Source organism: Thermobia domestica, chromosome 12, assembly GCF_964235325.1.
Source record: "Thermobia domestica chromosome 12, izTheDome1.hap1.1, whole genome shotgun sequence".
NCBI classification, from domain to species: domain Eukaryota; kingdom Metazoa; phylum Arthropoda; class Insecta; order Zygentoma; family Lepismatidae; genus Thermobia; species Thermobia domestica.
This window is the reverse complement of record NC_137465.1, coordinates 21,867,516-21,893,541: the sequence shown is the minus strand read 5'-3', so window position 1 is coordinate 21,893,541 and position 26,026 is coordinate 21,867,516. Positions and strand designations below refer to the sequence as shown.

General features: G+C 36.2%; 1 protein-coding gene across 12 annotated transcripts in view; it reads left to right on the top strand.

The window, feature by feature from the left end:
- LOC145666354 (tsukushi-like) overlaps positions 1–26,026 on the top strand; it is a 222,731-nt gene that overhangs the window by 14,301 nt on the left and 182,404 nt on the right. For 5 of the 12 annotated variants that reach the window (XR_014127725.1, XM_081733503.1, XM_081733501.1 and 2 more), the window contains exon 2: positions 25,295–25,812. The exons of 2 other annotated variants lie outside the window; for them this stretch is intronic. Coding sequence is in view for 6 of the 10 variants with exons in the window: in XM_081733503.1 (XP_081589629.1) it covers positions 25,295–25,812 (518 nt within the window). In the remaining 4 variants the exon portion in view is untranslated. Of the gene's footprint in view, positions 1–3,851; positions 3,938–24,220; positions 24,346–25,294; positions 25,813–26,026 lie in introns of those variants that run through there. 5 more of the 12 variants (XM_081733494.1, XM_081733495.1, XM_081733499.1 and 2 more) reach the window with 5 other exon arrangements.

The window sequence follows — 26,026 nt, the reverse complement described above, 5'->3', positions numbered from 1 at the left end:
CTGTAAACAAGTGTGGATCAAAAGCTAATTTGACGAAGTGTACACTATTTAGTGTGCACTCCATTTGTAGACTTCGAGTGTGCATCCTCGAAGTGTGCACTATGCACTTTTGGACACGGCCTAAATTTTATACATAAATATACAAGTACGAAAATAAAAATGAATACTTTGTTTTAAACCACGGGAATTTAGTGTTAAATTGCAGATTTTATTTTAAAAGGCAGTAAACAAAAGGGGAGGTAGAGTTTGATGCACAGTAAGAGATTAAGTTTCTTCATTTATATACGAATCTGCTCACGTATGTACATTAGTCTCCAGTGCCGCTAAAGGATCGGCACGGTTTAAGAGCCAGATACTAGATTCATTAATAATACGTATGATAAAGGGTAATTTAGTTCTTACGCAAAAAGAAACGTGCTTCTTTTTCTCTGTTGAAGGGGAATAAGTTAATAAAACATCCGTTGCGCTGCCCCAAAGCGGCCATATAGTTCACCATAGTTGCGATGATTATTATTATTTTGGCAAACAATAACTTTTACCTTGGAATTCTTACAGTGCAATATGAAGGATCTACATATGTATACCTAGAGATCGCATGTTCGATTCTTATATGTAAGTTAACCGTTGGAAACGAACCTCATTGATTCCCGACTCCGCCAATGCACACTATCCCACCGACGCTCCGAAAGCATCTTAAGTTATAACGTTTCCATAATCAGATCTAAACCGTAATTTTTAAAAAAAATATTCTTAGAGGAACCCCTTCACGCTGATCTACTGGCCAGCCCGTGTGCCTTTAGAACACATGTTCCCGGGTTCGGTTTGCGGTGAGAAAATTGTATTTCACAATCATCCACTGTTATTAATTAAGACTCCTTTAGCCTAAAGGACATAATCATGGGATTTTAAAATAGAAAACAATAATTTCATTTTCGCACGTTTGAGAGGCTGCGCCGTTGCCGGTACCGTGTTCGGAAGGCTTCAGGAAGAGCCAATAATGATATTGAAGTATATAGCGCACCTTTTATATACGTTACGGAAAAATATTTCTACGTAGACAGAACTATTACTTAGTTACCAGTGCACTTCCAATCACAAAGAGTGAAGTCTTATTTTCGGAATTATTCCGCTAATTCCCGTCTGTTTTTAATAAGCAGAAGTAACTTATCAATAATTACAAAGCACCTACAAAACTTCTTTAGAGGTAATTAATTGGTAGCCATACAAGAGAATTCTTATTTTGATCCCTCGCATTAGTGGTTCTTGGGCAAATATAGAACAATGCGCCGAAGGCACCGGGAAAAGCTAAGTGTTGGTAGTTGCAATGCCATTGCATATTCTAACTACATAAAATTAAACACTGATGAATCACAGCTTTTGCAGAAATTCTACGTTTCCTCAATATAGACCCTCCGCAATGACGTAACCCTTCGCTGCGGGTTTATCGAAAATTTACATTTATTATCATAAAATTTGTTTCAGGGATATTTACGCACATGCATTACTTTATCACATATTTTTACTATACGCAAGAGACCACATCTGACCAATAATTCGTCTCTCCAGTACTTGGGAAGTATTAAGTAGATACTGTAAGCTACCGTACCTCCTCGAGAATAATCACAGAGGTTTTAAAATATAGTCATATCAAAGTTATCCTTACAGTAATATTTTAATTAAGGCATTTGTGCTGTATGATCGGGAAACACGAAATTCGAAATAAGGTAAAATGTTACATTTGGTTAGATTGCATTATGTTATGTTAGGTTGAGTTACAAGTCAGTTACCTTTAAAACAGAGACATGTAAGCTTTTATAATTTGTAGCATAAAATCACTATTTACGTACAAATAAGGCGTTCGGCTGTATCGCATAAAAAAGTACAGTTCCAAAGGAACAAACCAACGTGTACTAAATGGCTACTAAAAAAACAAATGCTATCAAACCGAGAGAGAGCACGTAAAGTTGATGAGTCTTGGTGATAGCGCATTCGAAGTGAGCAGGTACGTCAGCGACGGTAAGCGAACGTACACGCGTAAACGAGTGTAGTAAAATCCAGGATTGTTTTGTTTAAAACAAATTATTAAAACTTAGTTTAAACAATTGATTTTGTTTGAAACAAATTTTATATGTTTTAAACACGTGTATATTTAATGCTTGTTTTAAGCATATGTTTATTTTATTTTTGTAAAAAAATATGTCAAAGAAAAAATCTGTCATAATGTGCTCCTTGTTCAGAAGGCTATGTACTTTCCACGTGAATGTTTTGATTTCTCGTTGCTGCAGCAGGTGGATGTGACCTACAATTTATCTTGTCTCCTTCTTCCTTTGATTTTATCGTTTATTGTATTGTTTAAAAGCTTAGTCGAAGATTCGACTACTTGTAGAAATGATCAGCGTCGCAAATCTGTCTTCAATATTGAGGGGGTCGGATAAGAACGCTCTTTTAGAGATATTTAAAATGTTTATTAAGTTGAAAAACAGTGCTGCGAAGGACAAGGGGATTAGAATTGTTTTCATCATTGGGATGCAGTGAGCCATCATTGTTATCACTGCTAGAAAATGATGGAGGTGCACTGAGAAAAAAAAATGTAGGTGGCATACTTAAAAACGTAGGTTACATTCGTAATTCCTGTAGTTTCTGGACTTAACGTACAACCGTATATAACATCCTGCAGCAAACGTATAGCTGAAAAAGTATGGATTATACGTACTGTCTGCATAAGTGCAATGACGTCAGTCGTGTGACGTCATCTGCAGTAACAAGTATATACGGAGGTAATATCTAGCTTTGTGACGTCAGGACCGTATGTAGCATGTGGGTTAAGAATGACGACACATACTGACTATCAGGACGGAGCATAATTTCAAGAAGTATGCAATATACGTTCTGTACGTATGTTTCTTGCGTTCAACCCCGAGACAGCATCTATATTGTACTTATGCCCCGTACGCATGACTACATACAGCATACGTATTGTACGTATGTATTATACAGATTTTCCTTATGTCGCTCACAGCTTGTTCAGATACAACATACAGAATATCAATATGCGCCATACAGAGTGCACATACGTAGCTTACAGACTGTCTGCATGCAGCATATAGATTATACTTATGTCGCGTACAGGTTGGCCATATGTAATGTATGGATTTGATGTATGTAGCTAACAGGTTGTCTATATGAAACATACGGATTTTACCTCTATCGCATACGTATTGCCTTCTTGTAATATATGGATTGGACATATGCAGGATCTAGATTGTACGTATAGTGCACCATTATTAAAGCGCTGCAACATACTGCAAAATGCATGATACATTCTTACTGTAATGTTGTCAAATATTGTTTTACTTTGTATGAAAACAAAAATAGCTTAAAATATGGTTGATCTCCTTTGTGCCAATAATAATAAAATTCACAATACTACACTTTTCAAATCTTAGTTTGGAGCAGTGAAACTGTCCAAAGGAATGTATTTACCTGCAGGGTGTCCTATAAGTTTGGACTTCCTGCTAATTCGTTGGAAAGCTACTGCAAAGCCAAGTGTTGAAAAGTGACACAAGCGTTAATTTTAAAATTATGGGCACAAAGGAGGTTAACCATATGTTAAACTATTTTCGTTTTCATACAGAGTAAATCAATATGTGATATATTACTGTAAGAATTTATCATATGGTTTGCAGTTAGTTAGTTGCAGCACTTCAATAATAATGCAAAATGCACAGCCATATACAATCCTATATTCAAACTCAAACGAACAAGATTTACGTACAATCATTTATTAAGCTGTTATCGTCCATTGCTTGTACGATATAAAGATTATTTTACCTCATTCTTTTCCTTAATAGTATCTTCTTCTAAAGTGCAGTTGTTACCACAAGAGGCCTCAGTAGAATTTTCCAGAAATAACTTCTCTGTACATTTTAATTAACAGGTAAGTTATGTTTTTTTTTTTTTTTTTAATGTCGCAATAATTAAAAGTATGGTGTCAGCCGAAAACGTGTTCGCTCAAAAGATTATTCCTACTCAGTACTCGCCATTAAAAATGCAACACCAAGAAGGGGACAAGATAGCTGCGCCAAAGTTCCCAGGCCGATACCTAATAGTAAGTGCATAATACTGTTAACGTCCGCTGTATTTGCTGTGTGACAACGTAGTGACAGCGGAGGCGCTGTGCAGCCATCGACTAAACATATTTATCCTTCCCTGCTATAGACATTCTGCAAATTTGGACTTTCCTGGATGCATCCTTCTTAGTGCAACATTTTAAGAAACGAGCAGTTTAACAGTCTCATACATTGCTTAAAGTGAGAGCAATGAAAAATGAAATGAAATCTTTAAGTTTTACGTCCCACGATTATGCCAGTTAGGCTAAAGGAGGCGGTGATGAGAGATGAGTGAAATGGAAGGAAGAAAGTGGGAGGAGACGGGAGAACCCCGAGAAAACCCACGAGCACGGTGTTTGTCCACCACAAAGTCCACAAGGCGCGAGCTGGGATCGAACCAGGGACCCCAAGCACCGGTGGTGAACGCTCTACCACTGTGCCACCGCGCCCCCTGCGAAAGAGCAATGATTCTCAGAATTACTTGGAAGATATATATATATACAATAATTTAAAACGGTTATTTTAAACTTTGCAATTCAGAGCACGAAAAGAAGTATAGCTAAAGGAATACTGATTTTAGCCAGATAGTAACTAGTAAACTCAATCACACTCAGTACCATTAGTTGCTTGGTGTTATCCGTAAGTCAGAGATCATGGTATCTCATTTCGTGTAGATTTTTGCATTTGTTTAATGCTAAAAATGTATTTTATCGCTAATTGAACCCAGTACCATATATATACCGACAGGACGTATCTTAGTCACAAGGTGACATGAGTGAAACACTAAACTATTCGATTGACACCTGCGGCCTTGTCAACACTAGAGAAAGTTACAAAGTGATTAAGTAAATAAGGAACATAGTTCATACAAAGTATAGCGATGTATGAAGTCTCCGTTTCATACGACTTGGATAAAATATACATCTAAAAATAGCAACAAAGAAATATATAATGATTTCTCTTGATAATTTGGATTAGTCCAGAATTCGAACACAAATACGTTGGTAAGTCCAACTTTTTTTTCTTTCTTCTTTCTTCGGATTCCCAATGAAGTTGACTACTGAAAAGCTGAGTTATAGATTCTGTATTAAAACAACACCTTCGCTAGAAATGTTCAGTATACACATTGTCTTACATACAGAACAATATATTAGTTATTAATGCATGTCTGAAATAATAGTGCTTCGTATAGAATTTTACTTCTTCCAATCGTAATAGCACAAAGATAAAAATATTGCAAGGGATAATGTTCTTATTACAGAGAAAAAGAGTTGAAATGACTTAACACTAACAAACATTTTCTTTAAACAGAGATAATATTTTATTCTAATTTATGGAAGAAAGAAATAATTTGTAGTACAGTATCTTTATTAGGGTTATCTATTCGTACAAAAGAATGTAAGTACAATTGGGTCTGTCTTCAGAAAGGACGTGCTTTTAGCCACAACCTACACTGCTTCTTTTGACGGTCTTTCAAGCAGAATCCTGGTTTGATGCACGAAATACCTGCAACAAAAATCAGAAAATATTTAAAATGTTACATTCAGTGTGCTTAACTTGGTTGTACTTGACAATACAAAATATCTTAACATTTTTGAGATTAAATGGACAAAATCTGTTCGGTCAGGTATGGACTTTTGGGTTGCACGTAGAAAAACTATGAAGTGTTTATTGATGCTGAACAACAACTCAAAATGTATTATTATTCAAAAGTAAGTGGGTACCCCAATGGTGTTCGGGGTACCATGGGATACCTAATGTCTGTACTTTTTAGATATATGAAAATATATGTCTCTAAAATGTAAGGAACTGACATCTGTTTACCGAAAACCTCAACTCGGTAAGCCTTATGGATATCGAGATAAAGAGCGACACTATAGAAGTGTGGGGTTTGCGTACTAGATGGTGCAGTTTCGGAAACGTAATTACGAGAGCTTACAATAACCTCAAAAGTAGTTTCAATTAAATACATTACACACACACCCTGATGGGGATTTTCGGGTACCATGACTTTCGCAGAACTCTCATTTCTAAACATTCTAAAATATGTCTTAATAACGTTAGAGGTGTGTGTTTACCGAAACCGCAAGTCGGTACGCCTAACAGTTACCGAAATATGGTGAAATAAAAAGCGACACCATAGGTACGTGGAGCTTGCATATTAGACAGTACAATTTAGAAAATTAAAATATGACTATCAAGATATTGTCAAATAAAGGGAGGATCCATACAGTTATGGGGTTTTCGTGTTAGGTGGTAAAATTTCCAAAACCAGTCATGGAAAGTTAATAAAAATCAGTAGCAATTTCATTTTAATGTAATTAGGTATTTCCATGGAGTTTAAGAACATCATGGGGTCTACCAAGATTAAATTTTAAAAGCTTTGGAAAATATATTTTGACATTTGTAAAGAGTATTAGAAATATGTATTTACCTAAAACTTCCAGCTAGTACATCTAGTAGCTAGAGAGACACCATACAATAAAAACGTATTAGATCTTGAAATTTCAGAAAACAATTATTGATCCTAACAAAAGCTAAATAAGATGGTACTTCTATGGGTTAAGTGAGTACCTCAGACAGAGTTAATTTTTTTGTCAATATCTAATATAGCAAGCGAGATATAAGGAATTATGCATTTTATGACGTAAAAATAGAGACGCACATGGATTTGTACTTTTGAGTCTTTGCTGTAAGAAGAAGAAATTTCAGAAAATAACCGTATATACCTTAATAGACAAATAAATGGGCGGGGGCACGGTGGCTTAGTGGTAGAGTGCTTACCTCAGGTGTATTGGGTTCTTGGTTCGATCTGCAGCCGTCAGTTTGTAGTGGACATCGTATTCGTGGGTTTTCTCGGGGTACTTTCTTTCCTCCCACCTTTGCACTCCATCAATTCTGTCAACAACATTCACTTGCTTTAATCATAATCTCCCTGAGACTAAAATGCATAATCGTGGGTCGCTACACTGAAATATTTCCTTTTATTTAATTTTAAAATTAAATAGAGAGTTAAGTATGATCTATCTCTATGGGTTAAGTGAATACTCCAATAGTTTCTGCAAAAAAAGATTAGTTAAACACCCTACCACTAAGCTACTGTGTCCCCGCCAATTGAATTGTCTATTAAGGTATATACAGTAGTTTTCTGAATTTTTTTCTTCTAGGAAAGACCCAAAAGTACAAATCCATAAAGATCTCTATTTTTACGTCATAAAATATATAATTCCTTATATCTTGCTTACTATCGTAGATATTGACAGCAAATTTTCATTCTTTTGCACAGCTCGATGAACCCTTAGAATTGCCTGAAGAAAACCTAGGACTGAACTAATCTTTCGATCGAAATTGTACTGAGGTACTCATTTAACCCATAGAAGTACCATCTTATTTAATTTTGTTGCGACCAATAATTGTTTCCGAAATTTCAAGATCTCATACGCTTTTATTTCACAGTGTTTCTCCAGATGTTAGATGTACTAGCTGGAAGTTTTGGGTAAACACATATTTCAAACACTGTTTACAAATGTCAGATTATATTTTCAAAAGCTTTTAAAATTTAATTTTGGTAGACTCCATGATGTTCTAACACCCCATGAAGATATCTAATTACATTAAGGTGAAATTGTTACTTGTGTTTATTAACTTTCCATGACCGATTTTGGAAATTTTAGCATCTAACACGAAAACCCCGTAACTATGTTGGTCCTCCCTTTATTTGACATCTTGATAGCCGTTAGTTATATTTTAATTCATTTTCCGAATTGTAGCGTCAAGTATGCAAGCCGTACATACATATGGTATCGCTTTTTATTTTCCCATATATTGATATCCATAAGGCTTACCGAGTTGCAGTTTTTAGTAAAAAAAAATCAGTTCTTTACGTTTTAGAGACATTATTTCCAAATATCTAAAATGCAGAAATTAGGTACCGCATTGGAACCCCATTGGAGTACCCACTTACTTTTGCATAGCAGGGTAAAAACGCCAGTGGTTGTCACTTTAAGGTTGAAAATATGCTATTTTGTCTCTTCTCTGAGCATCGTGAATCTGTGGGAGCTGTACCATAGTTGGAAAGACTCACTGATCCTTCCTATAATGACCATGTAGTCAGAATTAAAAAAGGAATAGCCGTTGAAGGAAAAACAATATTTTAAAATCCTTGCACCAGTAGTCGTCACCTTGAAATCAAAATGTTCCAGTAGTAGTCAGGATTTTCTACCAGTGTTCGTCACTCAAATAACTTGACATAATTTATTCAAAAACGCACTGTGTATCAGTTTAGGGTTAAGATTACATTACAAAGTAATAAGCTTAATAACTTTGCATCACTTTTAGCACTCAAGAAAGAAAATAAAAACGTTTTTACATACTTTTTAAAGCAATTTTAAAAAGAAAAATGTTAACTGAATTCAAAAGTTAACTGTATATCACTTTCACGTTAAGAGTACAATATTAAATACTATGTTTAATAACTATACGTCACTTTAAACACTCAAGAATAAAAAACGTTTGTACGTACATTTTAAAAACAATATGAGAAACAAAATAAGTTAACTGAATTCAAAATTTAATTATACATCACCTTAAGCTTAAGAATACACTATAAAATACTAAGATTAATAACAATGCATTACTGAAGAATGAAAACAAAAATGTTTTAGCTACCTATATTGTATTTACATGTTATTTCTCATTAATTTTTTTTTTATAACTCATGATCAAGTCTAGGGATGCGCAAGAGAAAAGATTTGAGATTGTCTCCTCTCGAAAAGGTGCCGCAAAAGTTATGTCTCGTCTCGAAAAGTAGATCCGTTTCTTGGAAGTTCTCTGTCTCGTCTCGAATTTCGTAACAAAAGTTCTGTCTCGTCTTGTCTCGTGCGCATCCCTAATAAAGTCCATAGCCAAAAACTTCATTTCGGAGGGGGTTCGATAGGGCTTTGCGATATCCGAATTTAGATATAGATAATCGATATCGACAATCTATCGAAACTTGTTCGAAATATCGAAAGATACAGCAATATCGAAATATAAACAATATCAAAAATCGAAAATATAGATATTTGAAAGAGATCAAAAATATGGATATATCGATCAAAATTTCGATATCGATGTTTTGATATTTAAAAATATCAATCGTTCGATCTAAATATCACAGCCCTAGGCTAGAGCTGTTGTCACCTTTAAAATTTATGTGAAAATTGCTGACTAATCTTTTGTAAGTACCATAAGACGGGATTATTTTGCACTTCAGGATTAACTTTGTACAAAATACGGCAAAAGTTTCACAGTCCTCTATCGGTAAAATGATGGACTGTAAAGAGAACGTTTCAACTGTCACCGTAAGATAGAACATCTAACTGGATTTTGACTATTTGGTTGGCGGTTAACATCAGTTCTAATTACCTGAAGGGTTTGTTGTTGTAGAGGTATGGAAAGCAGTCACTGTAAAGGCCGACAAAATTTGAAAGGTATCACCTACAAGAATTTTCGTCAAAGTCAAGTCAGTTTCGTAGAATACTCTGTGTATAATGGGACTTTGAGACAATAGTTGAAATTGAAGTGTGAAACGTTTTAAAGTCATAAAAAAATAAAACTGGAAGAAGGCTGTTTCAGCCTCTAATCGGGGCTACTTTCCACCGATCAAACGTAACCCCTCAGATAGGAAATTATTACTACTGGTACCTCCTGTCATCTAACTTTAGGAAAATTTCCTATTCAGGTAGATGTCGAATGGATTTCTTGTTGGAAAATAAATTACGAACAGCGGCGGATTCAGAAAAATAGTTTGAGAGGGACTTCACACAGAAAGACTTCCTTTATTTAGAAACGACTAGACATTTTGAAGGGCTTAAAGCGTAACGCATAGGAATGACTAACATCAGATTTTAAAAAAAAAGAAATCCTGCAATTTGGGTGGGCTTCAGCCTGAAAGCCCCAAATCCCGTAAATCTTCCACTGATTACGGTTGGGATGATATTCTTGGATATAAAGAGCAACCAAGGCAAATCAGATCTCGAAGATTTTTGCTGTTCTTGAGTTGCCATTTTTGTGGGACATACTAAACTATCAGAATGTGCTTCCTATGTCGGTACCAGAAAATACATACTTTTCTTTATAAATATCGATAATTCGTACTAAGTACTGACACCGGTACCGTAAGTCCAACCTCAATATATGTAGACTGCATGCAGTTTTGTGTAGGAAGTGAAATGTATAAATAGAGGAGAGAAAACATTGCACAGAAACATTATGTTCGTATGTTGAAAATACTTTTTTGTATGTGTTAAAAGTATCTTCATCTATCAGGTTACTTTGCAACAAAGTTTATATGAAATGAAATGAAATGAAATTTTTGAGTTTTACGTTCCACGATTATGCCGGGTATGCTCAAGGAGACGATGATGATGAGAATGAATGGAATAGTAGAATGAAAAATGTGAGAAAATGGGAAAACCCCGAGAAAAACCACAGGCAGTGTTTTCCAACACAAAGCCCATTTAGCACGTGCTGGGATCGATCCAGGAACTTCACGCAGGAGAGGTGAACGCTCCACAACTGAGCTACCACGTCCCCCAAAACACAACCTCAGAATATATTTCATATAGAGTAGAAATAACAATATGTTGTAAAAAAAAATGGACGGTCTGAAAGGGATGTAAGCTAAAAAAAATACAATTGCTACACGATTTATTTAGTAGCATTGTTTAATTTCCTACGGTACTGAACATCGCAACACCAATATCATTATGTTATCCTTTCAAAACTATGCCAACTGCAAAGTACCTGCTTTGCTTTGTGATGTCCGAAGAGTAAGACGACTGAAGGCGAAAGCAGGCAAGTAGCATACAAATTTATGATGTTGAAGGCATTATTTTTCACAGCTATGGAGAAAAGAGATAGAAACAAAAAATAACGAAATCTTTGTTTTACGTCCTACGAATATGCTATGTAGGCTGACGGACACAAATGAGTAATGACAATTGATGATCTTGGAATACGATTTGGTGGAATAATGAGGGAGAAAAATAATCATTGATTAAATATTAAATTGAAAAGAAATAAGAGCCTGACGCTCAAATACTTATCTATCCGGCACCCATCTTGATCCCCCTAAAATATCATGAAGTGCTTGATTGATTCTAAACCCAATAATAGTAAATACAGAATATATAATTTACGCACCTTGAAATGTACAAATTAATGATTGTAATCCCCAGCTTTCCAATAGACCTTTGATTCTCCAAATGAAGATTCGGATATCTTGTTTCTTCTCAAGCAGCAATGGGTTACAATAATCAGTTGCAGTCCAAAGCCAAGTCACTAAGTTAAGCATGAATATAAAAGAATTCATTAGTTAGATGCATACAAAATCCTACGCATGTAAATCCGAATCTACTTGTATTAAATTGTAAATTTAAACAAACTAAATTATATTACAGTTATAGTGACATCAAACATATATTAAATAAGATATACAGGGTGTCTCAAAAGTCCCCTGACATAGGGTAACTCGGTTATTATCAGAGTTACATCAAAATGTCGGAGGGGAAAGCATCTCCAAATATGATGTGTCCAATCTAAAGTGAAGGAATTTTTAAAATCGGATGGTCCGTTTGCGCTGTACACTCTTTATGCGCCCAATGTGAAATGAAAATGCAACGTTGCCATTTACCTGGACCCACAACATAAGTGAGTGAAGTTACTGTCTTTTACGCTAACATGTCGATGGCCAGCCCATGTTTCAAACAGTAACTTCATTCACTTATGTTTTGCGTTCAGGAAAATGGCAACGTTGCATTTTTATTTAAAATTGGGTACATAAAGAGTATACAGCACAAACATCTCGTCCGATTTTTTTTTTTAAAAAGTGTTCACTTTAGATTGAAAACGTCATATTTCGAGATTTTTTTCCTCTTACATTTTGTTGTAACTCTTATAACAGTTGCCATATGCTAGGGAACTTTTGAGACATCCTGTATACATCATAAGAAGTTCCTTTCTAAATTCTACACGGATGTGGTTACATTGAATGTGAGGTGGGTAATACACAGTAGGCCTTTTGGGAGTACGTCACACGGACGACCGTAATTTTGTGTTCAAAATTTTTATTATGAACTGGTGGCCCTATATGATACATATGGCCACGGGCTAGAATTTTCTCAGTATGTCAAATATGCAATCAGATTTCATACAGCTTAATTTGGTGAAAAGCTATTGCCAATTGAACGTTACATTTACCTCTTTCTTGCAGATGCCATTAGCATGTGAGGAATGGATCGAAATAATCAAACTGTAGGGCGGGAGGAGTATATGTCCAGTGGTTGCGGATTACAGAGTCATCCACAATGTGACTCTGTGTCACATGTTTCAGTGTCACAGTAATTAACTAAATTTGAGAAGACGGGCACATTCGTGGACATACGTCGTAGCGGTTCAAATTCGCGGGCCCTTTTTCCTTCCCCATTTTGAACCGGTACATGAAAATGCTATTTTCACCATGTTTGCCTGCGCCGATTTTGAAAATTCCTTTACTAATCGATTTCTCTCGCCGAGTACTACAAGAATCAGTTAAAATCTTGCGGGCCCTTTTTTCTTCCCCATTTTGAACCGGTACATGAAAATGCGATTTTCTCCATGTTTGCCTGCGCCGATTTTGAAAATTCTTTCACTAATCGATTTCTGTCGTCGAATACTAAGAATCAGTTAAAACCTCACGGGCCCTTTTTTCTTCCCCATTTTGAACCGGTACATGAAAATGCGATTTTCTTCATGCTTGCCTGCGCCGATTTTGAAAATTCCTTCTCTAGTCGATTTCTCTCGTCGATTACTACAAGAATTAGTTAAAATCTCGGGGCCCTTTTTTCTTCCCCATTTTGAACCGGTACATGAAAATGCGATTTTCTCCATGTTTGCCTGCGCCGATTTTGAAAATTCCTTCACTAATCGATTTCTGTCGTCGAATACTAAGAATCAGTTAAAATCTCACGGGCCCTTTTTTCTTCCCCATTTTGAACCGGTACATGAAAATGCGATTTTCTTCATGCTTGCCTGCGCCGATTTTGAAAATTCCTTCACTAGTCGATTTCTCTCGTCGAGTACTACAAGAATTAGTTAAAATCTCGGGGCCCTTTTTTCTTCCCCATTTTGAACCGGTACATGAAAATACGATTTTCTCCATGTTTGCCTGCGCCGATTTTGAAAATTCTTTCAGTAATCGATTTCTGTCGTCGAATACTACAAGAATCAGTTAAAATCTCGTGGTCCTTTTTTCTTTCCCATTTTCAACCGGTACATGAAAATACGATTTTCTCCATGTTTGCCTGCGCCGATTTTAAAAATTCTTTCAGTAATCGATTTCTGTCGTCGAATACTACAAGAATCAGTTAAAATTTTGCGGGCTCTTTTTTCTTCCCCAACCCAATATTTTTGTATATTTTGAATGTATTCAAGTATGGAACAAAAGTATTTAATTAATTCCCTTAGTAGGCTTCTCAACTTAATATTTTTCAACTTAAATTTTATTTATTTTAATTATTTAGTTTCTTGTGACTCAATATTTAATTGCAATCGTTCATTGGGGAGAAGGGTGGCCATTCTCAAGTATATAAATATAGTATTCTTAAAATTTGTGTTCTCGTATTGTTAGTTTCTTCTACTAGACCTGGAAATTGCAAATTAATACCTGGAAAGCCTGGAAAATTCAGGGAAATTGTGTTCCATATTTATGTATGAACCCTGCTATTTACAGGGTTTTTTGAATAGGGAGAACTGTACAAAAGGGTGTTTTGGGAATGATATAACAGTAGGTTTCTGGGGGTGTTGTTCGAAATGAAATGAAATCTTTAAGTTTTACATCCCACTATTATGCTGGCTAGGCTAAAGATGACGGGGTGTTGTTCGGTGGGGAGGTCAATGTTGCCAATTTTGGGAAGTCACTAAATCAGGGGAATTCGACCTCCACGATAGAGTAGGGTGACCATAAAATTTTCAGTTAAAAACGAGACATGTTCTGGCAACCCTAGACTTTTAGATCTACCTTTGTTCTTATCAGTGCCTTGATATCAGAGTTCCTCCTCTCTTTTTTTGTTACAGAGCGGGGTCAAGTAATTCGATACTTATGAAAAAGGAAAGACACGTTGAAGTTTGTTCAACACACAAACTGCTAAAGCCTGTGCTGCCTTTCGAGCAGTACTGCGAACTATAGAGTATGTTTAATATAGAGAATTTCAGTTCAATTCTTGCTTCTTTGTTATTATTAATTATTAATACTTTCAAAAGGAGTAAAGGTACTTGGTTTGTTATTTACTTCTTTCATTTGCATAAAACGGGACGAATACTACCTTTTTACATCTACTGACGGGACGGCCGGGACACACCCCTAAAATGGGACTGTCCCGGTCAAAACGGGACGTATGGTCGCCCTACGACAGCGACAAAAAATATTTTTTTCCGCTTGGAGACTTTTTTTCGGTGATTTTTAAATGACGATTTAGATACTTACACATTTAGCGACCTATTGCTGGAAACAAAATGTTCATCTGTAGAGAAGCATTATTAGTTCAAAACAGTTTTTACGTTCTTTTTTCTTTGTTTGTTTGTTTTAATCAGCGCAAGTGATGAAGAGTTTGGAAATACAGCGTACTCACTGCTCCACAATCCTGCATTGTAATGTTACCCTTGCCCTCTAACGAAGAACAACTACAAACTTGATGTCCTTTAGTTCGCCGAGTTTCCGTTGAGACACACACGTAATACATCATTACCGATAAAAACAAGATTAGCTATAGATGCGTGAATAAAGGCGAAGTGGGTGTTTCTTATATTTGTCCTTTGGGGTCTTTTAATTATTCTGCACTTTTTCTTTTACAAAAAATTGCTTAACGTAAGAACTGTAGTGTTAATTATTTCGGAACTATTTTGACTCCACAATATCAACAAAAGTACCCGAAACAATCTGAAATGATCCCTGAATTCAAGGATTGGTTGCGTCCTGTTTACAAAGATGTGAGTAGAACCAGCGGCGCAAATCTATCTTCAACATTGTTACCATACTTTTTTTTTTTTTTTGCGATGTCCAAAATACTTATGAAGTTGAAAAACAATGTTGTGGAGGATCAGTGTTGTCTTCAGCGTTGGGAGGCTGCAGATTTGAGGCTTATTCTGGGAGACGTCTATTTTATCTCAAGTTCCTTTGTAGCAATCAGACAAAAGTCATCAAATTTCTCCCCAAAAATACATTTCAAATCGGATTATTGGGGAGAAGTCCCCCTCAGTTCGAAGATTGGAGGGGACATGTATCCGTCATCCCCCCCGGGATTTGCGCCAGTGAGTAGAACATATTGTTTAGTTTACATCTACAACTTTAAAACAATGCTTATAAACAATGAATTTCTCGATTATTTTTTATAGCGACTTTTCACCCAAAATTGCAGTCGTCACCTCTCGTTTCACAAACTTATTGTAACATTTTGGCAACACTGGTTGCGGGGAGAGCTATAATGGAAATGAAAATGAAATGGTTATGTCGGTTAGGCTAAAGGAGACGGTGATGATGAATAATGAATGAAATGGTGGAATGAAGAAAGTGGGAGGAAACGGGAGAACCCCAGGAAAACACACGCACACGGTGTTTGTCCACCACAAAGTTCACTTGGCTGGGGCTGGGATCGAACCCGGGACCCCAAGCACCAGAGGTGAACGTTCTACCACTGAGCCACCGCGGCTCCGAGAGCTACAATGGATGAGTCAAGTTATTTCGACGCTTCCGCTGTGAACCTAAGTACAAGATTCCAAAAGTCATTTTTTTTTTGGTTCCAAACAATATGTCTGCTGGGTAAAAGCATAGACAGGAATGTGTTTCACTTCATTTGCATGAAAATGTGTTGCCTTTCCTACCTTATCTTTAATCCCATAGTAGCTTCTTTCCGAAAGTTAAAAAAATCCAATTCTTCCTTTCTTAATAGTATTTATGACTCAAAGTATTACGTAAGCATTGTATGTTACTTATGTAGCTCTCAGAGACGCAGCTATGGGCGAGCAAGCAAAGCACGTGCCCCGGGCGCGTGGTTGGAGGGCGCCTAAAAGAGAGGTTATATATCAGTACTTTTCCTGGCGGTATTTAATACTTTTCATCAGAGTGCGAAATCATGAAATCAAAGTGAGAGGAGACTGGAGGAGTGAATAGAGAGAGAGAGAGAGACAGACAGACAGAAAGAGAGAAAACGCTCGCACTTTTACACTTCAAAGTATATTAAGTCTTATTTACTTTTTCTGTCACCCTCCTCCCCCTCCCCTAAATTCTACTGTCAAAGTAAATAGCTAAAAACACTCCCAGGCCAGAACCGCAACTACCTTGGAAATTTGATCGAGATCGATCGGGCGGTTCAAGAGATTTAGAAAAAAATGAAATGCAACCTTTGAGTTTTACGTCCCACGATTATGCCGGTTAGGCTAAAGGAGACGGTGATGATGAGCAATGAATGAAATGGTGGAATGAAGAATGTGGGAGGAAACGGGAGAACCCCGAGGAAACCCATGCATACGGTGTTGGTCCACCACAAAGTTCATTTTGCGGGGGTCCCTTCGGGGGAACCCGGGACCCCAAGCACCAGAGGTGAACGCTCTACCATTGAGCCACCGCGGCCCTAAGAGATTAAGAATCACAAACATAGTCACTTTCAATTTTGTAATATATATATATATATATATATATATATATATATATATAGTGGCGGATCCAGGATATGATCAAGGGAGGGGCTAAACCATAATTTGCCGTTTTATCCAGTGTAAAGCTGAATTGAAGCCCATTTTATCCAGTGTAAACCTGATCGTCAAGGGGGGGCTATAGCCCCGTAGCCCCCCCTTAGATCCGCCCTTGTATATATATATATCTTGCATCACTGACTGATAACTAAAATGCTTGGATTGTGTATATATATATAAAAGTCGCCCCCTGCCCGGACTCGGAATCGAACAATTGCATCTGTAAAGCAGTGCTGAGTTGATTTTAACGTTCTTTTCAGCAGCAAGGCTGTATGAGACGTGGACCTACAGATTAATGTGGAATCCGAACCACATAAGCTCCAACTGGGAATCGAACCCGGGTGTCCCACGCCTAAGGCGTGTACGCTAATCACTTAGCCACGAGGAAACTCATCTGTAAGGCAGTGTAAGCAACAACAACAACAACAAAAACACATTGGATGTCTGCGCAACTGAGGATCAAAACATTCTCAATGGAGTATGAGAAATATCAAACGTCAATCAAAGTGTGTTTTTGCTTTTACTAGCCATAGAATTTGAACCTAGTACTATACTGCATTAGTCACACCGTAACGAAAGGTGAAATTCAAACGCCTGGCACTCGTAGCTGTTGAAGCTGTGTTGTAGTAGCTATATCACGCGGCCTGCGTTGGTACTCCTCAACACAAATACATCACCGCACAAAGCCAGGAAACATCACACAGAAGACAGGGGCACAAGCAGTGCCTGACACTTCATGAACTCAAACCCGCCAAGACAACTCAACATGACCTTCAATTACGTTCTAGAAACCAAACCAATGCTAAGGCACAAACTTACCAACTTCCTATATGAAAAAACAAGAAAAAAATTCTAACTTTTTGGTTCCAAAGTGATGACATAACAATGATACTAAAAAGGTTTTAATTCTCAGTAACCTAAACATTGATTAACTAGGGGACACAACAAGCAAAAATAAATAAATAAAAATAAAATTAAATTAAATTAAAAAATAAAAACTTGACAAGTAAGCTCTCCTTGACTACTTTATTCTTAAAAATTTCAGTGAAGTTGTAAAATATGTCAATATCTTCGTAAAACGTATATATATTTCAATGTAAATAAGTTCTTTAAACAAAGAAAGAGAGCTTACCTCTGACACGTTGGGTTCCTGGTTTGATTCCTGCTCCCGACAAATAGGCTTTTGCTGAACACTGTAGGTGTGGTTATTCTTAAGGCTCTCCCGTTTCCTTACATTTTCTTGATTCCACCATTATCATGTATCTCATCGTCACCTTCTCACTTACATTTATGTACAATCATGGGACGTTAAACTAAAAGCAAAAAAAAAATCTTGCAAGTATACTAGTAAAAATAAGTTTTCTAGACTACACAAGTGGCCCCGCGTAGCGTAGTCGCTAACGCTCTCGCCTTCGGTGCGAACGGTCCCGGGTTCCATCCCGGTGGGGGAACTCGGTCGAAAAAGTATCAAAAGATTTTAAGTCCAGCCATCCTGAATGAGGTTTCCTTGGGTTTTCCTCATTCACAGCAGGCAAATGCTGGAGTGGTACCTAACATATAGGTCCCAGGCCGTTTTCTTCCTTCCCCAATCATTTCTTCCCTTCCTTTCCCCGGATAGTGTGCTCACCGAGGGAAGTCATCCCTCATATGTGACGGGCTAACGAAGCCATTGATGCCGAAAGCCCAGACATCTAAATCCCAAATCTTCACTACACAAGGGAATTTTCGCGCTGAAAACGGTTTCTTAGCAATTATGTTAAGCAGTCCTGTAGTAACTCTGCACCAAGTAATAAATCGTCACATATAAAACGGAATGAATAAACACATAACATTCATTTTGCTACCTTGTAACGTAAAATGTTTCAGAATATCAATGTTCAAAGATTTCTCAAAATTCAGATTCACCCATTCCATTCTCCTCAATCATTAACGAGTTACAATAGTAAGAATTGTAGTCATAAACTATATTACTTACTTAGTACTATATTAAAGCAAGTTACACTAAAAGAATATATAATTAATGGAATATTTAACTAAAGTAATAGTTAACTATTGTACTTACCCAGGCTTTTGTTTCCTTCCTCTCTTCTTTTCCGTTTGTAAACAACCTCGTTTCGCAAGCAAAAGACGGTAGTTCTATGACGTCAACCATTTCGAAAGAAAGAGTGTCTATAGGCGGTCTGGATCTCACACACAGATGGACGTATATAACATATAGCTGAAGTATTTAACATACGTATAAGTATGTAAAATACAGAAGATTGTTAGATGTCAGACATCCTGCAGAGACATGATGTAATATCTAAGCGGGTAAAAGGCAGTACCTGTGTAGTATATGGATAAAGTACGCTCCGTACAGATTTCCTTAGTAAACATAACGAATCCTTGTATTTGTACAACATACCGCTGTCCGGATAATGGATTTTTCTCAGTGTGGGCTTATTCTGAGGAGACATCAATTTCATCTCACTTTCCTTTGTAGCAATCAGACACAAATCATCACATTTGTCCCAAAAAACACATCTCAAATCGGATTATTGGGAGATATTTCCCCCCAGTTCCGAGATTGGAAAGGACATGTCCTCCTCATCGCCCCGGGATTTGCGCCAGTGCAAATGATATTAAACAATGAATTAAAAAAATATCTTCGAAACAAGTTTTTGTGTTCTATTCAGTAAACAAAACAGTTCAATGCTAAATTTCCGTTCTGAAATTAAATATATCACGCATTTGTTGATACAGTGCATGTTGGTTATCAGTCTTCCTACAATTTGGAATCGTCTAACATGAGTTTTACAAGAACGAGAAGGACATCATATCGAGAAAATCAAAGAAACTAATTTTATGCGTTTCGAACAAACTTAGGTTGCAGGATAAATGTGGCTCCAACTTAAGAATTAAAAAAGAAAAAAAGATACGAGGTATGCACAGCACAAGGATCCAAGTCCATTTTCAAAAAGGTTCATTTTTGCTCAGCAAGTTAGTATTTTCGTAGCGAAGAGTCCGAAATAAATTAAACAAAACCCACGTGAAAGCTTTAGTATGAGCTAGAGTTTCATAGGACAACCGCTAGACAAGTGCGTTTGTGGAACGGGAGATCAGAAGGGCTAATTTCCATCTTTCTGTGCCTAAATTTAAGATATTAACATTATATTGTGTACTTTGTAGCGTGGGAAAGATTGGCAAGTCAAGGTCCAGATGTCATAGTCAGTGATGCATAATTACGTTAAATAAGCTCAAGGAGTGTAAAAAAGAATGTACCGACGGAAAACGTCATACCTTCGAATCCAAAACAAAAGAAAGACAAACTACGTGAAAAGCTACAATCTAGAGTTTTATATGATTGCCGCTAGAGAGGGGCATCCGTTTAAAGGTCATCCGCCCTCCTACCCTGAAATTCAGATTTTAGAGTAGTAATGGAGGCTTAGAGACCTGTTGCTGAGAAAAGTCGTACAGAACAATTTTGAAGACTTTACACCGAATAAATACGAATTTTGAAAGGTTAGAATCCATTTCCATTCTCGAAATTGGGTCTAACCAGCTTTCCAGTTTCGGTCATATGTATTTTCAGTGAGAGGACCTTATAATTGTTCTGTTATAGTATGCTTATGAAACGGTTTCTAAATCTGCCTTACTGCCCCCAAAATATGAAATTCAGAGTGCGGTGGGGACAGTTTCCCTCCTGCGCCACTGAATCCCTTTGTCTTTAAGTGTGCCCCCTCGAACGGCGTGGAGCTTCCCTGTTAAGCAGTTGTCCCCTGCCCTCCACAAGTTACGGACCTGACAACTTGAAGTGTGTTTCAAACATTACTCTTCGGAAATTTATTATTTTAAAATGATTATATTGCAGGATGGCTCCTGATACTGGAAATACTTGAATTATACTGGAATTTAATTTTGATACTGGAAATACCATCCATTGTATCCATTTTGTATCCATTGAGTTTGTAAATTTTTCCAACGGAAGAGTTGTACACATTTTGTAATTAAACATTTAAAGCAGAGGTTGGAGGGCTGTGAAGGAAGTTGGGAGGCCCTTTAAAAATGTTTAAAAAATCACTGTATTTCAAAAAAATCATGGTTAACTAATTTTTTTAAAAATAAAATATTCTTTTGATGATCAAACAATTGCAAACCTGAAATCATCAAGAGTGTGATTATTCCTAAAAGAACTTTTAAAAATCATCGTATTAGGTACTGCAGTTTTTCTGATAGTTATCTCAATATACTGGAAATATGCTGGAATTTTGAAAATGAAACTCAGTAGACACTGTATTAGCATTGGTGTTCTGTAATAGCAATCAAAGTTTGCAACTACAATTTTACAATTTTAACTGCGACTACTCCAGTAAAAATTATATACATGTGTGTACAATTCCGATAACCCAATATAATTATTTGAGACAAATGTCGCAAGGAATGCCATATTAAATCCAATAGCCATTCGAAAGTCGTTCTACAAACTACTGGTGGTACACAAATTAAATTAGGTAATATAAGAGAAAAAGGTGCCTTATGAGTAATAGCTAACATAAATAGAATGTCGGCATTTTGAATTCGATATGTACACTGAAAAGTCATTTCCAAAACCGTTGGTGCCACGAAAACGATATTTGATATATTGAGGTGCACTATCATTAGTGGACTATGAAAATATTTAATATTCTTTTTTTAAGAAAATTATCTGAAATCCAACATAACCATTAAAAATTCAAAAAAAGAACTATATAAAAGCCATTATAGTAAAACGATTTGATTTCTGGTATCAATGTTGGACTAATTGGTATATACAAGATCATCGGCGCAATTCTGTCCTCAGCATTGAGAGGGGGGGATTTAAAAAAAAACAATGCTGTGGAAGATGAGGGAGCAGAATTGTCTTCAACATTGGGAGGAGGGCAGATTTGAGGTTCATTCTGGGGGCAGGACAAGAAACATTACGATAGATGAATCTGATTTCTGAGGTGAACCTGTTGTGTGTTATATATAAGGCGATGTAGATGAAGTACACCCATTTCCTGAGAATTTCTGCCCGTATGTATAGCTGAGACTATATTCCAGTATGTGGAGACGGACATATCCTTCTCTTTCATTTATTGCAATCTTTTTCTAAGCAGCAGGAGCAAAATTAATACAGATTGATTTCACCTAAATGCGCCAGACACGAAGTTTAGATTGAAATACGATTTCTTTCTAAAAATGAAGCAAGCCAAGAGACGTCAATTTCATCTCAGTTTCCTTTGTGTCAGTTGGACACAAGACGTCACATTTCTCCCCACAAAGCACTTTTCAAATAGGATTATTGGGCTGGACACTCTCCCCGATTCCAAGATTTGGAAACATATCCTCCTCAACCCGAGATTTGCGCCAGTGTACTGGATGAAACTGATACTTGTTGCAAGTAGAGAGTAAAAAGTCTCAACAAGTAAGTTATTACCCGATTTTCAAATATATGTTTAAGATCATGTCTCAAACTGTTCAAACTGTTTTCAACATGTTTGTTTCCGTGTGTGTCGTAAAACATTCTGAACAAGTTTAAAACTTTCCTAACACATGTTTTTAGAACTTTTTTTCAACCATGATAAAACAGATTGGTTTAGGGCATGGCACGAGTTTTAGTATAGCTTTGTTATGTTTGCATACAGCTCCAGTTCTAAACATAAAATACAGCTTCAATGCACTGTACTGAAATACATCGCCGTAGTGCCCACGTAGCCGGGGAGGTTAGTTAGTTTATAATTCAATAAATCTCAAACATGATATGTTACAATCTTGACTATACGCGCCATTCTCACTGCCTGACCCACTACTAAACCATAACGAGTGTATCTCTCCGTCCAATAGTCCCACGTCCACTTACATCATCAAAAATAACGAAAACAAACATCTTCTTTCACCTGACTTCACTCATTCTTCATCAGAAATCAAAATAAATTATCCAATTAACGCGGTAAATTTCCTTTCGTCTGGCGATACAGCAGTTATCCCTTAATTAAATTTAAAGGGTTTACGGAATGGGTGTCAGTGTGGCAATTCCATTCGTTAACTGCCTGTGTTTTATTGTTCACTCACCCACCTAGTTTTAGTCGAATACATGCTATGGAAGTGTTACTAGTGTAAAATCATTACAAGTGCTTTACAACGAATAAAATAAGTTAATACATGAAAGGTGACTGTTATATATACTAATTTCCACTGACGGGGTATTTCTGCACAGTGTACAGAAATTGTATTTTCTGTATACTTGCTGAGGGTTACTAATATAAAACCATGACAAGTGCTATTGTAACTCGTATCATAGCCAAATCCCACTTATTTTCACTGCGTCGTCTACGGGTGTACCCACCATCACTGACACATTTGGTTGCTTCGGATGCACTCTCACTAGCTTCGGCCTGCTAAGGAAGGTACAATTATTTCAAGTGAGATAAGAAAAGTCTTGGGAATACGAACATATCGTAACAAAGTTGAGTAAACTTATAATACTTTGAATTGTTTCTTAAATGACAATCATGGATACTATAGACATGACTGGATACTGTCTTGTCCAGTGTAAATCCTCCATAAAAGGATAAAAATTATTAGTCAACTAATTTTTTATTTTAAATCGTAATTTGTAGAGATGTCTTCACATTTAAATGCTTTACAAATCTTCAATAATAAATGCGAATCCAAATTTCCTTAAGAACCTTTGTACCTACAATTTTCTTCAAGGAGATAGTTAAAGTTAATTTATCCATCTCATATTTTTCATTCGTACAAAGCTTGATAAGATAAATAACTCTCTACGTATATCTCTGTTTATTGCAAACATAAGTTTCAGAATCCCCAAGTTATTAAATAGACTACAATTCACTTGTATTGCGCTGACATCGAAACTTCACTCTTCCCATAATATGTGATCTTATACCGCCTCCTGCTTTTCAACTGTTTTACTTTTCTCAAATCTTGTGTTTCTTCTTCCTCATGGCTATGATGCCATACTCCAACGTCACTTCCGCTTCTCGACAAACTAGTCTAGAAAATGTAATGTCATATGAAACTCAGAATATAATCCAAGATTGCTAACTTTATACAAGTATGAAGTAAAGCATAAAATAAATGTTGATTTGGAACACGTCTCTATATATATGATCGCAGTCTCTGTAAGATGGCAACGCAGTATATATACGTGATTGCCACTCAGAGTGTTAATATGTTGTATGAGTAATTAACTGTAGCAGTGATGAGTTTCGAAGATTTTAGTTCAGAGAGTGAAAATAATACTCCGAAAGCAGTGGTTTCTTTGGTTGAATCCTATCAGAAAATTCTTCCGTGGAGGATTTCGCAACTCCGGGAGGAGGCATTCACTGTCGAAGCAGAAATTCATATGACAATTTAGGAGGAGATCGTTTGGCAACTATGTTATGAAGTACGTCAAATCTGAATCAAATAAATATTTATAGAAGAGGAGGAAAACTACACTACTGTATGTAAAGTAAAAAATAACTCTTTTCTACTTTCAAGTAAGAAAGATAACAGTAAACTATAAGAAAAAGACTACTAATACGAACAGGAATTTAAGTTGAAAATAGTTTAAGTAGGAAAATGAATAAGTTCTCTCACTCATTTATTTTACTTTAATATTCAAAAGAGATGGAATTTGTCGTTAGCATATATGCCGAAAGATATGTTCGGTGTTAAGATTTGCTGATATTGATTTTGATGTTTTAAATATAAAAAATATCATTATATCTCAAAACAAAAATACCATGAGAAAGAATATGTTTTTTATGAAATGTTTGTTTAGTCAAATTTAGCGTACAACCCTTGTACTACTATGTTCTTGCGTACGTTTACGGTAGATTACGTTACATCTACCTATTTAAGAGCTGCAGAGAACAAGTACTTCTTTCGTTAAAGTATTACAATGCGCCTTAAAAGTGTTATCCCATTTTAAGTGGAAAATTTGTATAACATTGCTTTTCATCTTTTATTCAAGAAATATAAAATAGTAAGTTGGCAGACGAAATTTCAGTTTTGGCTTTTTCTGACCTCGTGCAACACTGATCGTACATTGTGAATTCGTAACTATTTACAAAGAAAAATAACTAACATTTGTATTTCCATAAAATGTACTTAAGTATAGCAAAAACATAATATTCTAGTACCCTGCATTGTTGTGTTTACAGTATCAGAATTTCCATATTTGTTCTGGTTATGGATTTTTGTTATTTAGGTATATCCATATTTTGATATCAGTAGTAGCAAAATTTCGATATTTAAAACACTGATTTCAGTATCTATTACATTCCTAGTATAACAAAATAATTATTTCACCTGCTAACTCAATTTCACGAAAAGTATGAATAACCATTGTCTTTCCCCGGCCCGTTTATAAATTTTAAAACTAACGATACTTTTCTTATTGCTTTCAGATTTGTTTGCTTGAATGCTGCAGGTTTCAAATCATTAAGGTGAACACTTTTTGTGTTAGCAAAATGGCTTTTCATTATTTCAACTTTGCTTCTAACGAAGTTGAAATGAAAACAGAGAACGTTCCTATTAAAGCTGAAACGGAAACAGAAAATGAGTCGCTTGAAGAATATAAAGTATATACTAATAACACTATTGATCATAAAGATCCTCTTACAATACATTTGGTATGTAAGGAAGAAAAAAGTGCAACGAAGGGAGAAAATATTTGTTCTGAAAGTAATGATGAAACAGTATCAGATTGGAAAGTAACTTCAAAACCGATATGTTTGCTCAAGCGTTTATCAACGGCTGTTGTATTTGTAAATTCCAAGCGTTTTCGCAGTAAGATCAAGACAAAATCCACCGATTTTACACACACCACGGAAGAGATTGCCACTATCGGACGTAAGAACGAGCACGAAGAGGACGTTCAAGAAAATGATAACCTTCAAGGAGATGACAATTCTCAGGCTCTCAGGTACGTTTAAATACGTTTGTTCCTTCAGAAATGTTCTGTATTAATATTTCTTTTCAACAGTTGCAATACTACGTTAAATATACTTTTTATCGTGTACCTTAAACTTAGTTATTTGAACCGCAAACATTTGAACCCACAAAAAATGCAGCCGAATCCTTAGCCTTGAAATATGTGTTCAAACCTGACAGTAAATTTTTAGAAATCTCTTCCTTAT